This window comes from Lissotriton vulgaris, chromosome 8 (assembly GCF_964263255.1).
Source record: "Lissotriton vulgaris chromosome 8, aLisVul1.2, whole genome shotgun sequence".
In the NCBI taxonomy this organism is placed as follows: Eukaryota; Metazoa; Chordata; class Amphibia; order Caudata; family Salamandridae; genus Lissotriton; species Lissotriton vulgaris.
Window position 1 is genome coordinate 686,168,019 of NC_141696.1, and position 21,521 is coordinate 686,189,539.

Here is a 21,521-nt window from a genome sequence, read left to right on the forward strand (position 1 = left end):
CAGAACAAATGATGTTTTTAAATGACACAATACACCAAACATCCTGTCTTGGCCTAGCTAAGATCAAAGACCTTAAAACACCGTCTATTCCAAAGCCAATACCTGAGAATGCAACAACAGATATTGAGATAGACGTATCACAAATTTTACATTTTAACAGAACACATCCTGATTGGAAAAAGTGGTTAATCTGGCCTACTGACACAAACAGCTGTCAAGATAGATTCCTGAATAAAACACAGGGGTTAAAAATGACCAGACAAGACCCTAGATACTCCCAGAGACAACATCCAGGGATAGTAACAACATACAGTGTAGGGAAACTCTGCCTCGAATGGCTAAGATCATCCACACTGGCTGAAATTAAGCAACACTTGTCTTTACTAAAAGATGGTGCTGATTTGCGCGATTTCATTCTTGGACCACGCAAACAGCGTCAAAAGCGTTACATAGCGACCAGTATCTATGCTGCGTACAACGAGGCTTGGAAAGTCACACAAATTGAAACAGCTGAAAAAAATACGAGAAATTGATCGTATTAATTTGGAAAAATCACTTTCTGTAGTGGACAATGGGTTAATGACTCTGACCTCCAGAATATATTTGTTGGACAATATTGTATCTTCTGCCTTTGACATAATAGACAGAGACTTGCTAATGTTACAACATGGCCAATCTCAATTACGTTCTATTGTACAATTGGGCTGGACGCTGCAAAATCTTCGTTCAGGCTATGTGCCTTGGCGTTTAATCAACACAACGTCATTATTTTCCATTTTTTACCTTACTGATAAACAAATCAGTTTGGCACAGAAAGGAGCAGACTATACAATCCTGAGCATCGAAAAACTTGAGAGATTACCATTGACAATGTCAGAAAGTCCTGTCATTGAATGGATAATAAACTGAATTATCACTATTCCGATAACAACTTTCCGATTTAAAAAGTGCCTTGAGTACATACCTACTGGCCAGTATGAACGATTGGGTAAAGGATATGTAAAATCAGAATGGAAATTACCATACACACATTCTTGCTATAGTGACAGCGACAAAAATGTATTTCTTAGTGGTGAAAACTGTAAACATTCACAAAGCGGTATACTTTTGTGCCAGGGTATTAATTTACACGGAGCTTGTGAAGGAAACTCTAACAACCTTTCATGCCACCAGCTAGTCACACCTGCAACTCAGATAGAGCCCTTCTTTATGCAACTTGCGAACGGGAGTTACATTCTTAGAACGGATCACAGATGTTGTGGCCTTGTTCCAGGGAAAAGTTATCTAGTAAGCGTAACATCCATGGTCAAATGTTGTATGCAGGCATTGTTTCCGAGCGGGCCTGTAGACACGGAGACTCCCATCTGGCCTCGTCTGAATCTCTATTCTATACGAATTGATACTTTAAGCAAAATGAAGTCTGTGCTTTTGCAGACAACAGTGCCCATAACGTCATCAAAAGAGACGTATGATTTCCTAGTTGCAAGGACAGCTACGGAGGTTCATGACCTTTTATCAACAAATTGCCCCGTGCATTTCGTAGAAATGCTTAGCCAACTCCTTAACATGTCTAGTGCCACAGGCATCCCAGGCATATTTAAGACGATTTTTACGGGACTGCTAACACCATTTCAAGCAATTCTGGGAATCGTTCCAAATTTTGTCCACTCTGTTTTTGGCGGCATACCCCTATTTTTGGGACTTGTAGCAGGCATTTTATTTTTGACCATCCTGCTTCGTTATGGCAAGCCAAAGCTCAGACATAGCTCCCATGGGAATGGAAGAGACAATCCTAGCAATGCGCTACCGGGACAGGATAACGAACGTCCTTGGATTGGCCAGGCTGAGAGATCTAAACATGACCTGGTTCCTTTCATTCAGACCTATATGGCAGAACTGTATCTTACCGGTACTTCGATGTATGCTATGCGGAGATGAGTGCGTGTTGGACATCTGTCTTTCACTTCCATCAGCAGTACCAATGGACGTCGATACTTTGCTCAGTCCGATAACGGCTCACGCATTGTGTTGTCCCCAGCGGCTACCAATCCTGATGACGGCATTCGTTGAGACTCCTGTGCTACGACTAGGTGGTAACAGTGGAGCAAGTCACAAAAGCAAATTCACCCAGGTACGACCTTCTGTGAGCATTGCTGATCCCGACTATGATGACAGCAATCATTCTCACACCTGCCAAGTTACAGCACTATCGAATTTGGTTGAACTGTCACCTGATTTTGTAGACCAATTCTTTGAGAGCCTGTCTGATATGATGTTCTCACCCGAACAGAAACAATAACTTTGGAGAAACTTTCCGACACACAGCGTTCCCATGAACTCTGAATTCGGCCTTCAGTTTTGATCAACAAAAACTGCTAAAAGCGTTGGAACTCTATTTCCCCGTTCAAGCATTAATTCTTTTGAATTGAACACTTTTTAATATTGACCCTTTTTTTGGCACGAAAAATTCTTTGCTTAAGGTAAAAACTATTCTTAGAGAACAGAAGCTTCAACTTCTATTTTCTACACACATCTAGAGACATAATAACTTTACACCAGCCTCTAGCACATTTTATTGCAATGCATTTATATGTGATGATTTATCTCGCCCTTCTTCTGTTTCAGAGATATTTCATGTGTAATTTTTTTGCATAATCGTTCATTGATTTCATATGCTATAATTTTTTAATGATTTCTATGCTTCAAAAACGTACAGTAGCTATAATTTTCACGTATTACAAATACGCCTATTTCAAATGCATATATGTATTTTGGGGTGGGCAATGTTACACATGCATCTTATTGCTCTAGTTTTAGTAATTTGATGGACATGAATGTGTGGAGTGGGTGTTGCGTGCTTATCTAGGATCCTGATCGATACTGTGACCTTATGCCCCTATTCGGCTATAAATCCATTTATTCCCTATATTGGCATAACCGTTCAAGTACAATATTCAGAAAGTCATCTCTGGCCTCACATGAACAGAGCCACATTCCAGAATAGTTTTCTCTGCCACTTCCTTTGCAACCAATTAGTGCAATGACAGAGCAGAAGTCACTATCTGAGATTCCTAGATTAACACTCCGAGTTCTTCAACAAGATAAAAACTCAGCAAACCTGGAAATCCCCGCTTGCTGTGTTTTGATTAGTAATAGAACTCTAATGAGCAACTGATAGCGATCACTTCCTAAGTGACATCTTTATTGGCGTCTTATGTCCAGCAAACTTACGTCAAACATGGCACCTTTCAGGTATAAATATTACCAACGTTGCCTTAAGCAATTGCTGCTGTCTCGTTGCTGTTGGTGAAGCTGATGCTGCCAGCTATCTCGCTGCTGCTGAAGAAGCTGTCATGCTGATGATACCATAGCTGCTATCGCTACTGCTATCGCTGCTAACCGGCGAACAATGGTGTGGTGAACTTAGGAGCTGAACAGCCGTCCTCTGCAAGAGCCCAGCAGATGCAAGCTGCCCGCGGACGCTGTCCCCCCTCCTCCTCCTCGACGCGCTGAAGAGAGACGCTGCCTTTCTCCTGCCGAGTAATCCAGCTCCAGCGTTTCTGGTCTACCCTTGCGGGTGACTGGGATGACGAGTTTCCCTGAAGGAGATACTAGACCTCCATCATTCTATTCAGAGGTATGGTGTTGACTAAACCCTTAGTGAGAATTCTTGAAGCAAACCTTGGCAAAACCAGCTTAACTTAAAGCTACTTACTTACTCCCCTCCCACGTATTAGGCTTAGGTCAGGTACACTGGGGTAGGCGTAGTTAGAAGCACCAGTTGAGTATTTTAGCCTAATGTATATATGAATGTATATATGTTTTATTACTTTTAAACCATTGTATGGCTAAGAAACCATATCAATGCTTTTACAGTATTATTTCGCAATACTTATCTTACTGTACATACTTTTTATCATAACAAGTCTTGCAATTGTGGCAATTCATTTCTCTTGTACGAGAAGAAAGACTGTTCAATAAATGTTAACCCTTTATTGACAAACGCCCGTCTCTCTATTCTCTACATATTGTGAAAGTAAACTGCACCAACCTGACTGAGTAAAATAACTGTCTATTGTTTCACACGACCCTAGAGATTGACTCTTGATCTGAGGAGCAAAGTTGTCATGTTGCACGGTTGTTGGAAAACTGAATCCCTTCTTGTCTGTGCCAGGGAAGCTGATCACTTCCCATTTCAGTCAAGAAAGTTTCCAGTGACCTCTGAGCTAGTTGGTAACAAACCCAATTAAGTTTAGCATAGTCAGTAGAGGCCTGGAAGATCCGCACTTCTACGTCGATACTACTGTTTATGTTATTCCAATGCGCAGGGCCTAGTGGGAAACTAGGAACTACACTACACAGTCACGAGGGCAGCTACCGATCACAGAGCAGTTGCGTGAGCAGAGATGAGTCATTAGTCTTCCAAGCCTGACACAAAAGAGCCGCGTGAGCTGCCACGAGAGACCCATTAATATTTAGTGTTCTAGATATGTCCGCAGCTTACCATCAAGTGAACCTACATTCAGAGCCAAGACCATCGACTTCTTTCGTGAATCCTCTTGTAGCTTACCGTTATTGTCGAATGCCATTTGGTCTTGCCACAGCTCCTACATTAGGACATTTTGACGGTATGAAAAAGACCATAGTGACAACAGATGCTAGTAATGTGGGCTTCGGAGCTGTTTTGACACAGAAAGTACAAGGTGAAGAAAAGATCATTGGTTTTGCTTCAGGGAGATTGCAAGGTGCTGAATTATCTTATTCAGCAATTGAAAAAGAAGCCCTAGGTTGTTTTTGGGGCTTAAATCATTTTAGATATTATCTTTGGGGGTTGCCATTCACACTTAAGACTGATCATAAACCGTTGTTGCATGTATTCAAATGTGGCAGAGGGTTGGAAGGTAATATTACTCCTCGCATTTCTAGGTGGCTGTTATCTGTTTCTGGTTCAAATTTTGATGTGGAATTCATTAGGGGAAACAAAAATGTAGTGGCAGATTGTTTATCTTGTTTACCAGTATGTGAGGAAGATGTTTTTCTAACGGATATTTTTGATGTCAGTCCAGTAGATGAAGAGTTGGCTTTAACGGAAGAAGAATGGAGTGTGCTGTCCATATGATGATGAGTACAGGAGATTAAAGAGCCTAATTAGCGATGGTTGGCAAAGTACAATTGATGAGTCTCTCAAACAATATCTTGTAGTGGAGGAACAATTGTGCATTCTTGAAAATAAAGTTTATTGTTGTAATCGTATTGCACCACCTATGGCACTTAGAAGTAGGATTATGAGAATTGTACATGAGGGACGACTAGGAAGAAGTTTAACTAAGAAAAGATTAAGACAATCCTTTTGGTGGCCAAATATGGACAGTAAAGTTGAAAGTGTAGTTAGTGACTGTGTTGCCTGTAGCAATAGTGACAAATGCTAAATAGTGAGACAGCCACCATTAGCATGTGTAGATTTTCCTACTTGTACATGGGAAAGATTAGCATTAGACGTTATTGGTCCAGTGCATAAGTTGGGTGTGAGAGACAGGTTTTTGGCAGTTTTGGTTGATTACCACAGTAAGTGGTTTGTGGTTAAATCTATGAAAGATACTTCTAGTGAAAGTGTGGTTGAGTTTTTGAAAGGAGAATGTTTTATGTCTGGAAGAGACCTGGGTCACGGATTGTGTACACATCAATGGGTATAAAATATATCATACCCCCGCAGTTCAATCATCTAGTGGAAGGCCAAAAGGGGGGCTATGTATCTATATTACTAACTTGCTGGGGGCATACGCTATTGAAATGGTTAGCTCCGAAATTTACTATCAAATCGTCCTGATTCATAGGGACGGTACCAGCACCCTGGCTGTGGTTAACTTTTAAAATAATGCAGAAAAAGCCCAGTTGAGAGGCATACTAGAGAAATTAAGTGGGGATATCGTCAGCCTAAACTCGAACGGCAATCTCGGGGTAGTTCCCATCTGGGGCGGCGACTTTAATATAAGCCTGTGCCCGATTGCTGAGTTAGGGAAGTGTGGCTTAACTCTAGATAATGACGATCCACCAATCCACTTTCAACACACAGATAAAGGGGAACTGTTTAATGAGATCATGTTTAAACACGATTTGGGATTCGCTAATTGCCTATGCACACCGAAAGTGGAGTTTGGACCCACCTTCATTGGAAGAGGCACTAAATCAATTATTGATTTTATTATTATCCCAAATTAACCCTTGTCATGAGCGATCACTTGGCACTAAGTGTGAGTATAGCTATTTCAAATCCAGCTCATGGTAAATCAAACAATAATATCACGGGGGTCAAGAATATAGAGCTGGGCCGCAAAAACGGATACACTATCCGTTGGGCGAGCCGGGATACGATGGAGTTAAATAAAGCTATAGTCAATAAAGCATTAGATCCAATTTTGATTTGTCTAAGTGATCGCCCTACCCATGAGGAAGTCCTAAACGCCTTTAGTAGCATAACTGAGGTGGTTAAAAATGTATTGACTTCAGACAGCAAAGGTCTCCGTAATCGTAACCTTAAGAAGGGCTGGTTTAATAACAAGTGCACACAGAGTTATTCAAATCTAAAGAAAGCCCAACACAGAGTGGTGAGGGATAGCGATGAGATTAGGGCCTGCAGGAAGACGTACAATATAGCTAGAAAAAATAGGATGAAAGAGCTAAAAGACAAGGCTTGGCAGAACCTTACCGATGCAGTTAAGCGTAAAGACAGTCTGAACTTTTGGACAGCATTGACTCCCCCATTCCTGAACAGCAATATAGACGCACCATCAATTGAGGTGGCCATTGAGGAGAGAGTATGTATTGATTTTTTTTAGTAACGTATACTCAATACAGAGGTTAAATGAAGACACAATCCACACTCACGATACTGATAGGGCAAACAAGAATGTTTCAACCATTGAGTTTCATATTTCACTACAAGATGTAAAGACCACTGTCAATAGGAGCAAGAGTGGTAATGCCGCTGGCCCTGATGGGATGCCAATTGACCTTTACAAGTCAAATCTGGAGGTCTGGGGCCCAATTTTAACTAGAGTTTTAGAAGCATGTTGCGCCAAAGGTTTTATAAGCACATGGTCCGAATCCATTATCGTCCCCATTTTTGAAAAAGGGGACAGCGAAAATCCTGCTTGCTACCGTCCAATATCTTTGTTGGATTCTTTAGTGAAGGTAGCGGGCGGGATAGTTTTAGATAGACTACAGGCATGGGCTGAAGATGAGGGTATTTTAGGTGATGTCCAGTATGGTTTTAGAGCTGGGGTAGGAACAAACGAGCAGATTTTAAACCTCAACATTTTAATTAGCAAATATATGCAGGCCAAAACAGGAAAATGTTATCTGGCCCTCGTAGACCTCACAGCCGCCTTTGATTGCGTTGTACATAATAAGCTGTGGGGTGTTTTAAATGATTTGAAGGTCGACCTTGTTTTAATCCAGGTTTTAAAGCAGTTATACTCTGGAGCTACAGCAAACGTCTGTTATGGAATAGAGGGTGAGTGTACGGCCCCATTCATTGTAGAACGGGGTGTGAGGCAGGGGTGCGTCTTGGCACCCCTCCTGTTCTCACTTTACACCAACGCCTTAGAACAGGAGTTGGTGTTACACACTAGGGATCCCCCAACAGTAAACACGCGGCCAATATCATCTTTACTCTATGCTGATGACGCAGTATTAATGTCCTGCACCCAGATTGGTCTGCAGGGGGCGCTTTCGTTTTATTTCAGTTTCACGGATAAGCTGGGTTTAAAATTGAATGCTAAAAAAAGCTTTGCTATGTCATAAGGGAGGGGGAAAATTATGAAGAAAAGCTATCAGGCAGGGGGGAACAAGGTGGAAACAATCAACTTATTTAGCTACTTGGGAGTCCTCTTTGACAGATTCGGTTCTTGGGCTCCAGCAGTTAAAGCTAGGAGCTTACTTTTTATGAAGTCTGCTGCAGCCCTAGCAAATTTTTCTAAGAAACTGGGGAAAAGGCAGCCTGAAATATTAATAAAAATGTATCAAGCAAAATGCGTGAGCATAGCTGTGTATGGGGCTGGCATTTGGGGTTTTCACGATAGTTTAATAATCCAACGAATAGAAAACGCTTTCTAAGGTTTGTTTTAGCAGTCCCAACTAGCACCCCAGTTTTTAATTGTCATTCGGAGTTGGGTCTGGTTTATATTTCTGATCTAATCAAAGTTCAACCTCTACTCCTGTGGCATAGACTTTGGGCATCAGAGAGCACGGGTCTCAACAGAGAAATAATAAGAGACGAAATGATCCTACAAAATGCCCACAAAATGTTACGGCTAAAATATATTAAAAATGTTATGTGCGGGGGCGTGGCTAAGATGGCGGCGTGATCGGTCGCAGGTCCCGGAGGCTCCCTGCCCGATCCCGCCAAATTGCGCCCTGTTGCACAGCCTGATCTCCCTTTCAAGCCCAAATCGACCCCTCCGGTTGCCGGACTCTTGCTGTGTCGTCCGGAGCCCTGCTCACTGCCACTGATGCCGCGCCGGAGACAGGGGAGGTCGCGGATGGATCACCGCTACCGCAGCATGGCGACCGTTGCAGCCTGGTGAGGGCCGGCGCGCTCTACCCCTGAAGCCCTGCGGAGCTCCTGCGGCCTCTCGCAACCCAGCCCGGAGAGTGCCAGGCACGCCCGTGCCATCCTGTGATTTTCCGACTCCCACCTGCGGGACCCCCCCGGCCCGGGGACACTACAGACGGAGCACCGTGTGCCAGCCGGGAGTCACGAAAATCGACTCCCCGGCTTTTGGGCCTGCACACGCTCCGGGGAACTGCCTGCCTGGAACCCTGCGCTGCCGGACGACAGCGCGTCTGGCCGCTGCGGCGACTCCCACCAACCTGCATCCCATCGGCCCCCTCCGGGCCCAGCCTACCCTCGCCTTCACCGAGGGGGACGCCTTGACCCAGCGGGGGAGCTCCGCGGCGCTTGAGTTACAGCTGCAGCGCTGACGACACGGGAGCCGGCGTGCTCCACCCTGGCAGCCCCCGATCTACACACGTGGCCTGCCGCGACTTCCACGGACGCAGCCCGGCAGCCCTGAGGCCTGACCCCCGCCGGCGGCGTTTCTTCAGATCTGCGGCCCGGCCGACGCCCACCACATTGCCGGCACCTCTGTCGCCTACCCCTCCGGCCTCGGTCCTGGGCCTACTGATGCCGCCCAGGGGGTTGACTGAAAAGGACTGCGACCTCTTGGAGGCGCGACCACTGGGGTGTCGAGAGGAGCTGCAATGCCGCCTCACGGAGAGCTGAGTGGCCGGGGGAATAAGTGGACCGGATCAGAGCTGCTGACCCTTACTGGTGCCACCGCTGCATACAGCCATACAGGTGAGGAGTGTGGTGGGGGTGCTGCGGTGGACCTCGGGGGGCACACTCGAGCCCCCGGCGCTAGGCCGGCGCTAGGCCTCAGACACCTCTTCTTCCCATACACCCCGCCACAGACTGCTCGCCTCGTGCTGCACAGACCCACAAGTACCCCAATGCTTACGGACAGGAGATTCCGTGGCGTTTGCCGCTCACCCCTCCACCGCCCATTGGGTTTCCCACCTCCTGTGTTGCTCCGCGACCTGGTTCCTCCCGGTACAAGCCTTTTGCGCCGCCGCCTACCAGCTGTGCCAGGGTAGTCTTCCATCCACCGCCCACCACTACTGAGGGGCCTACCCGCCAGGACCTGCTGGCCCCACACCCACGCTCCACCGCGGGACTCTGACACTAAGGACCGGTACGACCCTACAGCCAAGATAGCGGGACAGCGGTCGAAAAAAGGGTCACAAACGCTCCCGGAGCTCCTGGCCAAAACACAGACTAAACCCAGTAAAGACCCTCCTTCCCCCCCCCCACGGCAAAGCAGTCGTCTGCGCCAGCAGAGGACCACTCGCCCATCACTAGAACTTTCTTAGAAACACTCTTTAACTCCTTGAGAGATGATTTCCGATCCCTGAAGCAAGAGGTGGCGGGCGAGATTCGGGAGCTCCGACGAGACGTGGAAGGCCTGGGGGAGCGGGTGGCAACGATTGAGGAGGCGGATCAATCCAGGAGTATGGAAATAACACACCTCCAACAAGAAATTGTGCGTCTCACTGACCAGCAACTGGACCTCCAGACCCACACAGAGGATCTCGAGAACCGTTCCCCCCGGAACAACATACGGGTCCGGAGGGGTCCCTCAAAAATTGGAGGGTTCCGATGTCACGGGCTACCTACAGACTCTCTTCCGATCCGTTCTGGGCGAAGCGGCGGACTTCGAGATACGCATTGACAGGGCCCACAGGGTGGGACTCCCCAGACGGTCCTCGGCGCCACCACCGGACATCCTGGCCATTTTGCCCGACGTCCCCCTAAAGGAGCGAATCCTCCGTGAGGCACGACGAGCCCAGCCTCTTCAGTTCCAGGGCCATTCAATAGCCCTCTACCAGGACCTCTCTGCCATCACCCTGCAGAAACGAAAGGAATTCCGTAAAGTGACGGACTTCCTTCGACAGCACGAGACTCCATACTCCTGGGGACACCCATTCCGTCTCATCTTCAAATGGGACGGAAAACTACACCAACTGCGCTCGCTCAGAGACACATGCGCCCTCTTGGGGCTCGAGCACGAGGTAGATGAACCGACCCTAAGCCCATCCAGAGGACACCGAGAAGATGGATGGCGAACTGTGCATCGCAGAAGTTCATCATCGCGACACCTGAGACCAGACGCCTCTACTATCTCTCAGGAACGCGCCACGGCTGTTGCAGAGGTGGCCAAGGAAACCTCTCCCTCAAGCTGACTGCGGCAACGCTAGGAGATCACTCTTAGCTTATTCCCCCCTTATAATGGGGGATGGGGTTGGGCGGGGGGCCGACGTGTCCGCTACGAGCCATGACCCAAATGGAAGACTTCACCGCAGCCCTGTGCAAATTAACAGGACTGGGACTATACCCACACACTCGTGGGCGTTGGGGTTTTGGGTGGGAGCGGGGGTTGGGGGGAAATGTTGACGGTATCCTTCTCTGGTGGAGAACTGTTGTGGATGCAAGGGGGGAGGCGGGGGGATGGGTTGGGGGGAGTTGGGGGGAGGACCAGTGTGCCAAAGGGGATCTGCTATTTCTAGATTGATGAAACTCTATTACTTTGCCTTACCACTCATGCTCGGTCCGCAGACGTTTCTCCGACATTGTGCATCTGGGCCGAGAACACACACACGTTATACCGCACATAGACCCACCCTCTACGACAATGGTTAGTCCCACACTGAAGATACTGACACTCAACGTCAAGGGCTTGAACAACCCTATTAAGAGACGGGCGATACTCTCATACTTGGAACACTCTGGGGCGGACCTATGCCTGCTCCAAGAGACCCACCTGTTGCCCAACGTTTGGCATAGACTGCGCGCACGTGCCTTTCCCCAACAATTTTTCTCCTCCCTTCCAGCCAAGAAAGCTGGGGTAGCCATCCTGGTTTCCAAACACTTTAGAGGGACAGTAGGGACCAAGTCAGGGGAAGTTAAGGGCCGTCTACTCGCACACTCTTTCCAAGTGGGAGACCTACACCTTACGGTCGGGTCTGTTTACGCTCCAAACACGGGCCAAGACACCTTTTTAAAGAACGCCCTCTCTGAATCACTTCAGTCATCTAACTCACTGATACTTGTCGGGGGGGACCTTAACCTTGTTATGGACACTAACAAAGATAGGTCGGGACACCGATATGGGGACTCAGGCGCTATTACCGCCGCTGGGGCGGACTGGCTGAAGGACCGAGGCCTGGTAGACATATGGCGTACTGTACACCCTACCACAGCACAATTCACCTTCTACTCTCATGTCCACCGCACTTACGCCAGACTAGACCACTTTTTGGGATCGTCTGACCTGCTACCTACAGTAACCAGTGTCGACATTGTCCCTGCGGCGCTCTCGGACCATGACGCCATAGAGCTAACCATCACTGCCCCGATCATCTCCCTCCCTCGAGGCACATGGCGACTTCGAGAAACCATGCTGCAACGGCCGGCGATCCGTGAGCGCCTGAACACCTGTATCACTGACTACTTGACACATAATGACACTCCGGAAGTGTCACTGCCGTCCTTATGGGGAGCCCTGAAATCGGTGGTCCGTGGGGAGCTCATCGCTATAGCCGCCAAGGAAGCTAGGGATCGCAGGGAAAAGAGGTCCGAACTCACGGCCCAGGTCGAAGAACTAGAAAGGGTCCACAGTCGCACGTGCGCCCCACGTGTCTGGCGACAGCTGAAAGCGGCCAGGGCCCAACTGGCCTCTCTTGACACAGATAGGGCGGAATTTGTGGCACTCCGCCTCCGACATACATACTACGTTGGAGGCAACAAGACTGGACGCCTACTGGCCAGTGCCCTCAAAGCCAAGACCCACCGCACGAAAACCACAGACCTTGTAGACAGCTCTGGGAACACTCTCACTGAGGACTCCCAGATAGCCAACGAATTCCGAACCTATTATGCCTCATTGTATACAGCTGATACACCGCCCCTTAGAGAGATAGGCACGTACTTGTCCTCGGCGGCCATCACGGAGTTATCCCAAACCAGCGCAGATACGCTAGATGCCCCCATTCGCCTGGAGGAGGTCACGGCAGCCATAGCCAGACTTCGCCCGCTGAAATCCCTGGGCCCAGATGGCTTCTCAGCGGGATTTTACAAATTGTTCAGCCATCTAGTGGCCCCTATCCTTACCAGGCTCTTTAACTCCTTTGACGGTCCGGGCTCTATCCCCCCCTGATATGTTAGTGGCCGAGGTGATCGTCCTGCCCAAACCGGGTAAAAAACCGACCCACTGCTCGGCATTCCGTCCGATCTCATTACTGAATTTAGATCTCAAGCTCTTCACTGGAGTGCTGGCGGCTCGCTTGGGTCCGCTCCTACCCGGAATCCTGGAACCTGACCAATCGGGCTTCGTGCCCAATCGCCAGTGTGGCAACAACACTAAAAGAATGCTACATCTAATAGATAAAACGCACTTCCAGGACTCCGACGCGGCACTTGTAGCCATCGACGCGGAGAAGGCTTTCGACCGCGTCGACTGGGCGTACTTGCAGCAGGTATTGCTCCGCTTCGGTCTCGGCGATCGCTTTCGGTCCTGGATAGCCAGTTGTTACCACCGACCGCAAGCCCGAGTCCGATTGGGCGGGACGCGCTCTGACCCCTTCGATATCCAACTCGGGACGAGACAGGGTTGCTCACTTTCTCCCCTTTTATTTGCCCTTTACATCGAACCTCTGGCGCAGAAGGTCCGAGACAACCCTGACATAACTGAAATCACCTTTGGGGGCGAACCACACACCATCAGTCTATACGCTGATGACATTATAGCTGCTCTTACCCGACCCTCCCACTCGATACCCGCCTTCCTAAGGGAGCTGGAAACGTTTGGCACGGTTGCCGGCTTCAAGGTCAACAGGAGTAAGTCTCTCATTTTGCCGTTGGGGTGTAACACTCACCCAAACGCCCCAACCTCGGACTATGGCTGCGACCTCCAGGTCACCTCGGCACTCCCTTACTTAGGAGTCACCCTCACCCACTCGACCACTTCGACAGCGGCTCTTAACTACAAGTCTCTTACCACCCAGATCAAGGCGGATCTCACGCGTTGGTCTAAGCAGCCTCAGTCCCTTCTGGGCAGGGTGGCAGCGGTGAAGATGTCGACCCTACCCAAAATCCTATATGTCTTCCAGACTCTCCCAGTTTTCCCCCCAAAGGGCGCCATCCACGATCTCCAGGCAGCACTGCATCACTTTATCTGGGAGGGTAAGAAGGCGCAACTTCACAAACGGTTAGCCCATCGGGGCACGGACGAGGGAGGTCTGGGGATCCCCGACTTATTACAGTACTTCTATGCCACGCAGCTCCGATATCTAGTGGAGTGGTACAGGCCCGAGTCAGAAAAAAGGTGGCTATTCCAGGATAGAGCCATGGCCCGGCGTTCCCTGTGGGCGATCCCCTTTCTCCCTAAAAAACACAGGCCAACGTACCTCACCAACTCTCCCATTACTCGCACGGTCACTCAGGTCTGGGACACAGTGGCCATTAAATGCGGCCTCACTACATTTCCTTCTCCAATTACCCCTCTCCTAGACAACCCGGACTTCCCCCCCAGGTAATGACCCCCGGGCCATCACACAATGGCGAGGCACTGCATGCAAATGCGCTGGGGATCTCTTTGATCAGCAGGGCTTCCTCACTCTCTCCAACATCAAACAAAACTATGACATCACTGACCCCCACCTTTTCCAATACTTTCAATTGCGACACTGGCTTACTGACGCTGCGACTGTCACCATGGTGGGGCGCCCCATGACTCCTTTCGAGAAATGGCTCCTGACCAGGGACACTGATCGTCATTTGATTTCTGATATAGATAAAATGCTTACACCTCCAGCAGAACTACACAAAACCGCTGGTCAGAAGAGATGGGAAACCGAACTGGGTAGGACACTATCACCTAAAGAATGGGGCCAGGTATACTACAGAGCGTCACACACCACACGCAACACAGCAGGCAGGGAATCGGCTGTGAAATTGGCGACCTACTGGCACCTTACACCAGTCAGACTTCACAAAGGGAAACCATCTAGAAGTGACCTGTGTTGGAGGGGATGCGGGGAAAAGGGCACTCTGACACACATCCTCTGGGACTGCAGGGAGGTCCGGAGCTACTGGGACTCAGTTTTAGATGACATTGATGCGACCTTCGATACCGAGATCCCTCGCTTCCCCGCATACGCCATCCTGGGGCTATCCAACGCACTTACCTTCCCCCTGAAGTCGGTTCGTGGCCGCCAGATGGGCATCGCCATGCAAGCTGCCACGCAACATATCCTCTCACTCTGGGGGTCCACGTCCAAGCCCACTCACACAGGATGGCTGCACAAACTCTGGTTCACCTTGGGCATGGAACGTATACAGGCCACTCTCTCCCAATCTACAGCCACGTTTCAGAAGGTCTGGCAACCTCTCATCTCGCTGCTGTCCAAGGAATTTAACAAAATTACATGCCCAAAATACTTACGGCTGTTACGCCTCACAGACCCGGCAACTGGCACCTAATCACTTCAAAGATCTGCAGGGCATGTTTCCTTCTGCCCCATAGGCAATGGACCTCTAACGCATGGCACACTGGTTGGGGAGGGGGGTGGGGGTTGGTTGGTGGATTGGGGGGGTTTTATGGGGTAGGTTAATTCTACATTGTTGGCCAACAATGCCCGTCACGTGTATCATCTGCATCGCCTCGTTCCTACTGAATGCCCACTTCCTATGCCATTTCTTCCTTAGCGCGATATGGACACGTGTTTACTCTCCGCGGCTGCATTACCTGTTACATATGCTTTGTATTGCGATGGTTTGCTTTGCTTTATTGTGGCTCAATAAAAAACCATTTAAAACTAAAAATGTTATGTGCGACATTGTTCACCCGGAATATTATACTTCTCCTGAAAACATGAGGTCTATCATCTGCAAGGAGTTAAAAAAAATGTGTATGAATCACCTGGAAGAAATCAGGTTAAAATTGATAAACCCATGGTGGTTATACAAATTGATAAACCCATGGTCGTTATAAACCAAATTATCACCATTACGAGCGACATTCAACCCTACTTGCGACATGTATCGGATGGGTATGGAACCTTGCTGCTGCCCTTGTGATAACATTTCTCTGCAGAGTAACATGCATGCAATTTTGTTCTGCAAGTACTATAGTAGCGAAAGGCGCAGATGGATAATACCTCTACTTAAACAGGAAAGATGGAGGCAATGTCGAACAGCCTTCATCCATTTACAGATGCTGGGCAACTTTTACTGTATTGACTCAATGGTGGGCTATTTATAGAGAGTGATGAGGGCCAGGAAATCTCTAAACAACTGAATCAATGGATCTGTATTGCGATGGCCTGTTGTATTGCCAAATGGACTCATTAGAATTGCCATAGACAACTAGGAAATCATTGCATTTGCACTTTATAAATGTTGGGTCAACTTCCAGTGATAACTGTATGTCAATGAATTTTTTCGTTTCTAAATGATGACGATGTACCTATTTTTATGTGTATGCTTTTATGATTTTAAGGTTTAAAATCGACTAAAGCTTGTTTCTTCTTCTTCTTAGAATACCAAAATGGCACAAGCAGTACTGAATCACACACAATGAGGACAAAGAATACAATCCGGCATTGGTAATCGGCCGAGGCTCAACGGAGGAAACTGGCAAGCTGGGGGCTTGAACACCTCCCAGGAGTAGGAGGGGAGGCTCAACGGCGGTGGATTTGGCACAGAGCTGCTGAGGAGAGAGTAAGGCCTTGACCAGAGTCAGGGAACTTACTTGCACTCCCCGCATCAGCTGCCATTAAGTAGAGGAGGGGGAGGGAAGATCGGCTGGGAGGTGGGAGCGGCTGTGGAGGGGGCGGGCCACAGGGGTAGCAGCGGTGAGAAAAGGGATGCGGGGAGATGAACAAATAAACAGACAGATACTAATACTGACACTAAAAATAAAAGCACAAAGGAATACCAAAATGGCACGAGCAGTACTGAATCACACACAATGAATACAATCAGGCAGAGGTTTGCTGCCACACAGTGCAGTGATCAACAGGAGGGCACCATAGATGTACCCCCAGCTCCCAACCGGAGGCTCACTTTTCGACCAGCTTTCCATGACTGAAAGCCCTGCATGGAAAGCCTGTCAGAAACCAAGAATTGTAATCCCAACAGCAGAAACTCGGTCAATTGGGATTACGGGCCAGTCTCCGACTGGTTGACGAGCCCGCCGGAATCCAGCTGGAATGGCCAGCCGGTATCAATTCCGACCACCTAGATTGTAATTAGGCAGTTGGAAATTAAACCTACGATCTCGGTCAGAAAGCCTCCGACCTGAGATCGTAATAGGCCCCAAAGTCGTAATTTATGCCCACATGCATCAAACTGAATTGCATTCGCAAACGGTGCGAATCGCAAAATTCGGCCATTTGCGAATGCAATTCATTGATTTGGGATGCATTAAGCTTTTCTGGCAATTTTAGAAATCGCAATTATGTTGCGATTTCTAAAATTGCGATTGCATTTAAGAAATCGCAATTTGAGATTTCTTAAATGCAATGCATGATCATTTCAAAATTGCGAATTCGCAATTTGGAACAGGTAAATTAGCATGAAGTTGGACTTCATGCTAATTTTCCGAAAACTTTCAAACATGCACTAAAATGCATTTTCGAAAGTTGCATTTTACACACACACATGTCCTTGGGACATGTGTGTGTGTAAATTGCACTTTAAGTTTAATTTCAGGGGTGCAGGGAGGGGTTCTTTGGACCCTCCTGCACCCTTGAAATTGCATTTTCAATTTGAGATTCGCAAATTGAAAATCGCAAATTGTGAATGCCTTCCCATTGATTCCTATGGGCCTCTTGGCCCATAGGAATCAATGGGAATGGGATTCCTTAATTGCGATTCGCAAATTGAGAATCGCAATTAAGGAAAAATAAGAAATCACAAAAATATTTGCGAAATTTTGATGCATAGGTATTTGCGATTTCTAAATTGCGATTCCTTAATTTTCGCAATTTAGGAATCGCAAATACCAACAATGATGCATGTGGACCTTAGTGTATTTTCAAATGCACTTAGAATGTTGTTTCACCCTACTTATATCCTTAGCTTAAAAATGTTTTTGGGAGGGCAGTTCTGTGCTCTAAACACTCTTGTGCTTACTGGAGTTGTGGGGAAAGGTGTTTCTCCACTTGTGAAAATGTTTAAATGTGCAAATGCACATTTTGTCACATTCATTCATGACTGAGAAGTAACTGTTGGACACGAAAATCTATAATATCATGTATTTCTGTGCTTGTGAATCCGCTAAAATGAAAATCCAATATATATATATATATTAGACATGAGTTCTGTACGTGATTTTGAATCAGGCAATCTGAGACTTAACTTGGGGTCAGTGGTAATGAGAAAATTTGATTCTGAATGCAGCCAGGCTTGGCACAGTCCTCACTAGCTAATGATCTGTCATACCTCAATCAGGCTAAAATGGTGGAGAACTTTCACCTCCGACCTGCCTGCAGACAGGAAGCAGGAGTCCCTCTGGGTGTCATGATTAAATCTGCGTTCAATTAGCCACCCGGAGGAGGGGGGGTGGGAAAGTGCGACAGGAGAGTATTTTGTACGATCCCATTAGCCCAAGCTATTAACCACATAACGGGTTAATGTCTGCATTCACATTTTCACTCCACGTGTGCTGATTTGAAAGCCTATCCCCTCATGTTTGCCCTTTTTTAAATATTAGCGCACTTTCGCACCAGAGCACATTGCCGCCCTACACAAAGAAACATACTTCAAATAACATGAGACGTATAACAAGTACTATAAAATCCCAATTTACGTCAGTCTGTGCAAATCCGTTTTGGCACAAAATAAGTACAGGCATTTAATGTATCCACGCGGAACTTCGTTATATATAAAGGCCTTGTCCCTCGAGGCATGGTAATGAAAAAAATATGTACTTCTGAAGGCAGACTGGAGAACTTCTCTAAGCATTTTCTATTCCGACAAATTGTCTCCAGCTGTACTGAAAGCGATAAGATGCTTTGGAGCACAAACGTGGAAAGTTATGCTTTTCAGAACATTACTTTCAGATGCCTTCGGATTGAACAGAGAGTGAATCACGCTATGTACGGCCAGCAGGTCACACTGAACACTGCAAGTCCCACAAGTCTTTGTAAGTCTCCACTAAACAACCGCAAGCGTCTACAAATCTGAGAAAACAGCTTTAGCTCCAAAAAGCCCGCAGTGAATTTCCAGTGGTTGCCCCACCCATACCACTGAAGCGCTATGTGCAGAAAACTGATTAGAAAGAACTTCCAAACAATTGAAATTAACAACTTAAATGATTCCCAGAAGCCACGCTGAGTTAGTCTACCCTGCCTCGAATCTGAGGCCCAGGACAGGTAAAATGCAACTTCCTCAGCTGAGACTGATAAGTGAGTGGCACTGGGGTCACACACGTGCCAGTTAATGCTTGTCACTGTGGGTCTCCCAAGCAATCGGAGAGCGTGGTGGTGGGTTTGGAATCACACAGATGCAACAGAGGAGGCAACTTTGTGAAAAATAAAAGAAACAAAAAAAGCAAAAGTGCTGCCAAACACAAAGTATGACATTGTCATCACCATTCATCTGAAAAGGTAGAGGGACTTGCAGTATACCACAAAAATACAATTCTGGGAAATCTTCCATTTCTCTGATTTTTTGATGTTGTTGGTGTTGCTGTGCTTGTTGGGATTTATTAGGGCCTGTAAGTGGAACCACTGTACTGAATTTGTGGGCGTTTCCATGTTGACAGGATCAACATTTTTTGCCACACAATTCCATCAACTTTACTGTCTGACTGATGAAATCTTCAGAAAATCTAATGACATGACCACTGTAACTTCACATGATGCAGCTCAAAATAACAAATCATAACATAAAGCAACATACCTAAAAACAGGACTGCAGCGAGCACCGCAGTGGCACACACAAAGGCCACAAGGGCAATCCGTGTCGCTTTGCTGGGAGCGTTTTGATTGGCTGGCGTAGAACTCCCCATCTCCTGGCCCTCCATGGCACCAAGCGGGCTCCTCCAGAAAGCACTGCTGAGGGGGGTTTGGTCCACTGGTTACTGATTTGCTGGAGGAGGCACCTTTAACCAGACCACCTCCAAGACAAGCCAGCCCCCTCTCTGCTTTTCTCATTTACAACTTGCGGATTTTGTCCCCGGGGCTCTTGTTTCATTCGCTCCCAGCAAAAAAAAAAAAAAAAAAAAAGGGAAAAAAACTGTGATCGAGCCCGCTTGTGTTTTCTTTAGCTTTAGAGGAGAGCAGCAGCGTAACTAGGGATTGGCAGGGCGCGCGGCGACTATTTTATTTACGAGTCCCGTTGTCTGCTGATGTCCATGTGATGCAATGGCTTGCAGCAGCAGGCCACTCCACTTGGAGCCCAGAGCTGCCCTGCTACTGCACAGCTGCTCCCAGCATGTCGAGTTCCGCCCGGCAGCAACCTCCACTGACTGAGACGTAAAATAACTGCAGGCGGGTGCGCGAGAGACTGGGCGCGCCACACACCACCAAATCCAACAGCCTTGTCCTCATTCACTCTTGTAAAGGGGGTTCTCTACCACAAGTATGTGCTCTCTGCACACGCAGGTCCCTTTTAAAACCTCCCAGTGAGCGGGTGGCATCATGTAACAGTTCATTTTGTGGAGGGGGGACAATGACGCAGTGCCCAAAGTGTAAGGAGACCTCTCCAGTGTGGCGCCAAGTGGCAATTAAAGCAACCTACAGAATTACTAGTTCGCTTCTAGAGACTATTCACGCAGCACCAGGAATCCCAGCGGAGGGCGCGCGCCTTTCTATGTTACATACATGTGGAGACGACAGCCAGAGATGTGGCCTGTGACAGAGGCCTGTGATTCGAACATAGCACACACCATGGTATATAACCTAAGCAGCGTACGCAGTTATTCGCCTTTGTGATTTCTTAAATCTGGGAAAGTCTGAACCACTTCAAACCCTGCATGCCACACAGAGCCACGAAGTCGCCTATAATTAAATCACATGTTTGCTTTTCTTAAACACAAAACAGCCACAGGACTGTACATTTAATGACTAGATACAATTATTTCGGGAAACCAAATTACTATGTTCCTGGCAGAGCACATCGTCATGTTTAACACTAACATCCTAATCTGAAAATATCCCAGTCGAGCCTAGGCCGACAAAGACCAATACTTTCCGACCTCCTTCAGCCACATAGGGACATGCCTGAAAAGTCTGTATATTTTTACTGAACCGATTTATAAGCAGTCTTCAACAGCTTTAACATATTATGATGGGGCATATGCTGAAAGATTTCTGCATCAATAGCATTTGAACAAGTAGGCCTGATCCTCTGCACAGTATTCCCCTATGCGGAGATCTCGGCATTTAACTGTACAGACACAGCAATGGCGCATTTTCTTTGCATCTTTAATTTATTATTAACTTATGACTGATTTCCGCATCGCTCTTTTGTGCCCCACCCCATCCCTCTTTTTAAACAGATAGACAATTCACTGCTCTCTTTTTGCAGATGTAACCACTTTCAGCCCCCACATATCGAGTGCTGAAAGAATACACACTTGTGCTTACTTAAAGTACCTTAAATTTAAGCATAAGAGAATGTGCAATGCATAGATGTTGCAGCTCTACCAATAACCACGGCACAACTTGCTGTGCTTGTCAGGGTCTCTCTCAAAACTCAAAAGTAAGCTTGGGTGTTTCTAAAATAACAATTTCATGCAATCTGGGTAAAGAAAAACAGGGAAAGTGCTATGAAGTCTCACAAGACTTTTGACACAACACACCTTGATTCTTAAGTCAATTAAACCGAACAATCTCTCTAGATGAATGTGTATATATCTGGGCATTCTTAGCTCTTAATTATATCTATTTTCAACGTT

The 21,521-nt window shown here is 47.3% G+C and overlaps 1 protein-coding gene across 1 annotated transcript in view; it reads right to left on the minus strand.

Moving 5' to 3' along the window:
- The window catches only part of PHEX (phosphate regulating endopeptidase X-linked), a 1,438,972-nt gene extending 1,418,929 nt beyond the window's left edge, over positions 1-20,043 (minus strand). Inside the window, exon 1 of the mRNA XM_086934549.1 lies at positions 19,523-20,043. Within this exon, the coding sequence (XP_086790675.1) occupies positions 19,523-19,646 (124 nt within the window). The 5' untranslated portion in view covers positions 19,647-20,043. The remainder of the gene's footprint in view (positions 1-19,522) is intronic.
- Between the last annotated feature and the right edge of the window lie 1,478 nt (positions 20,044-21,521).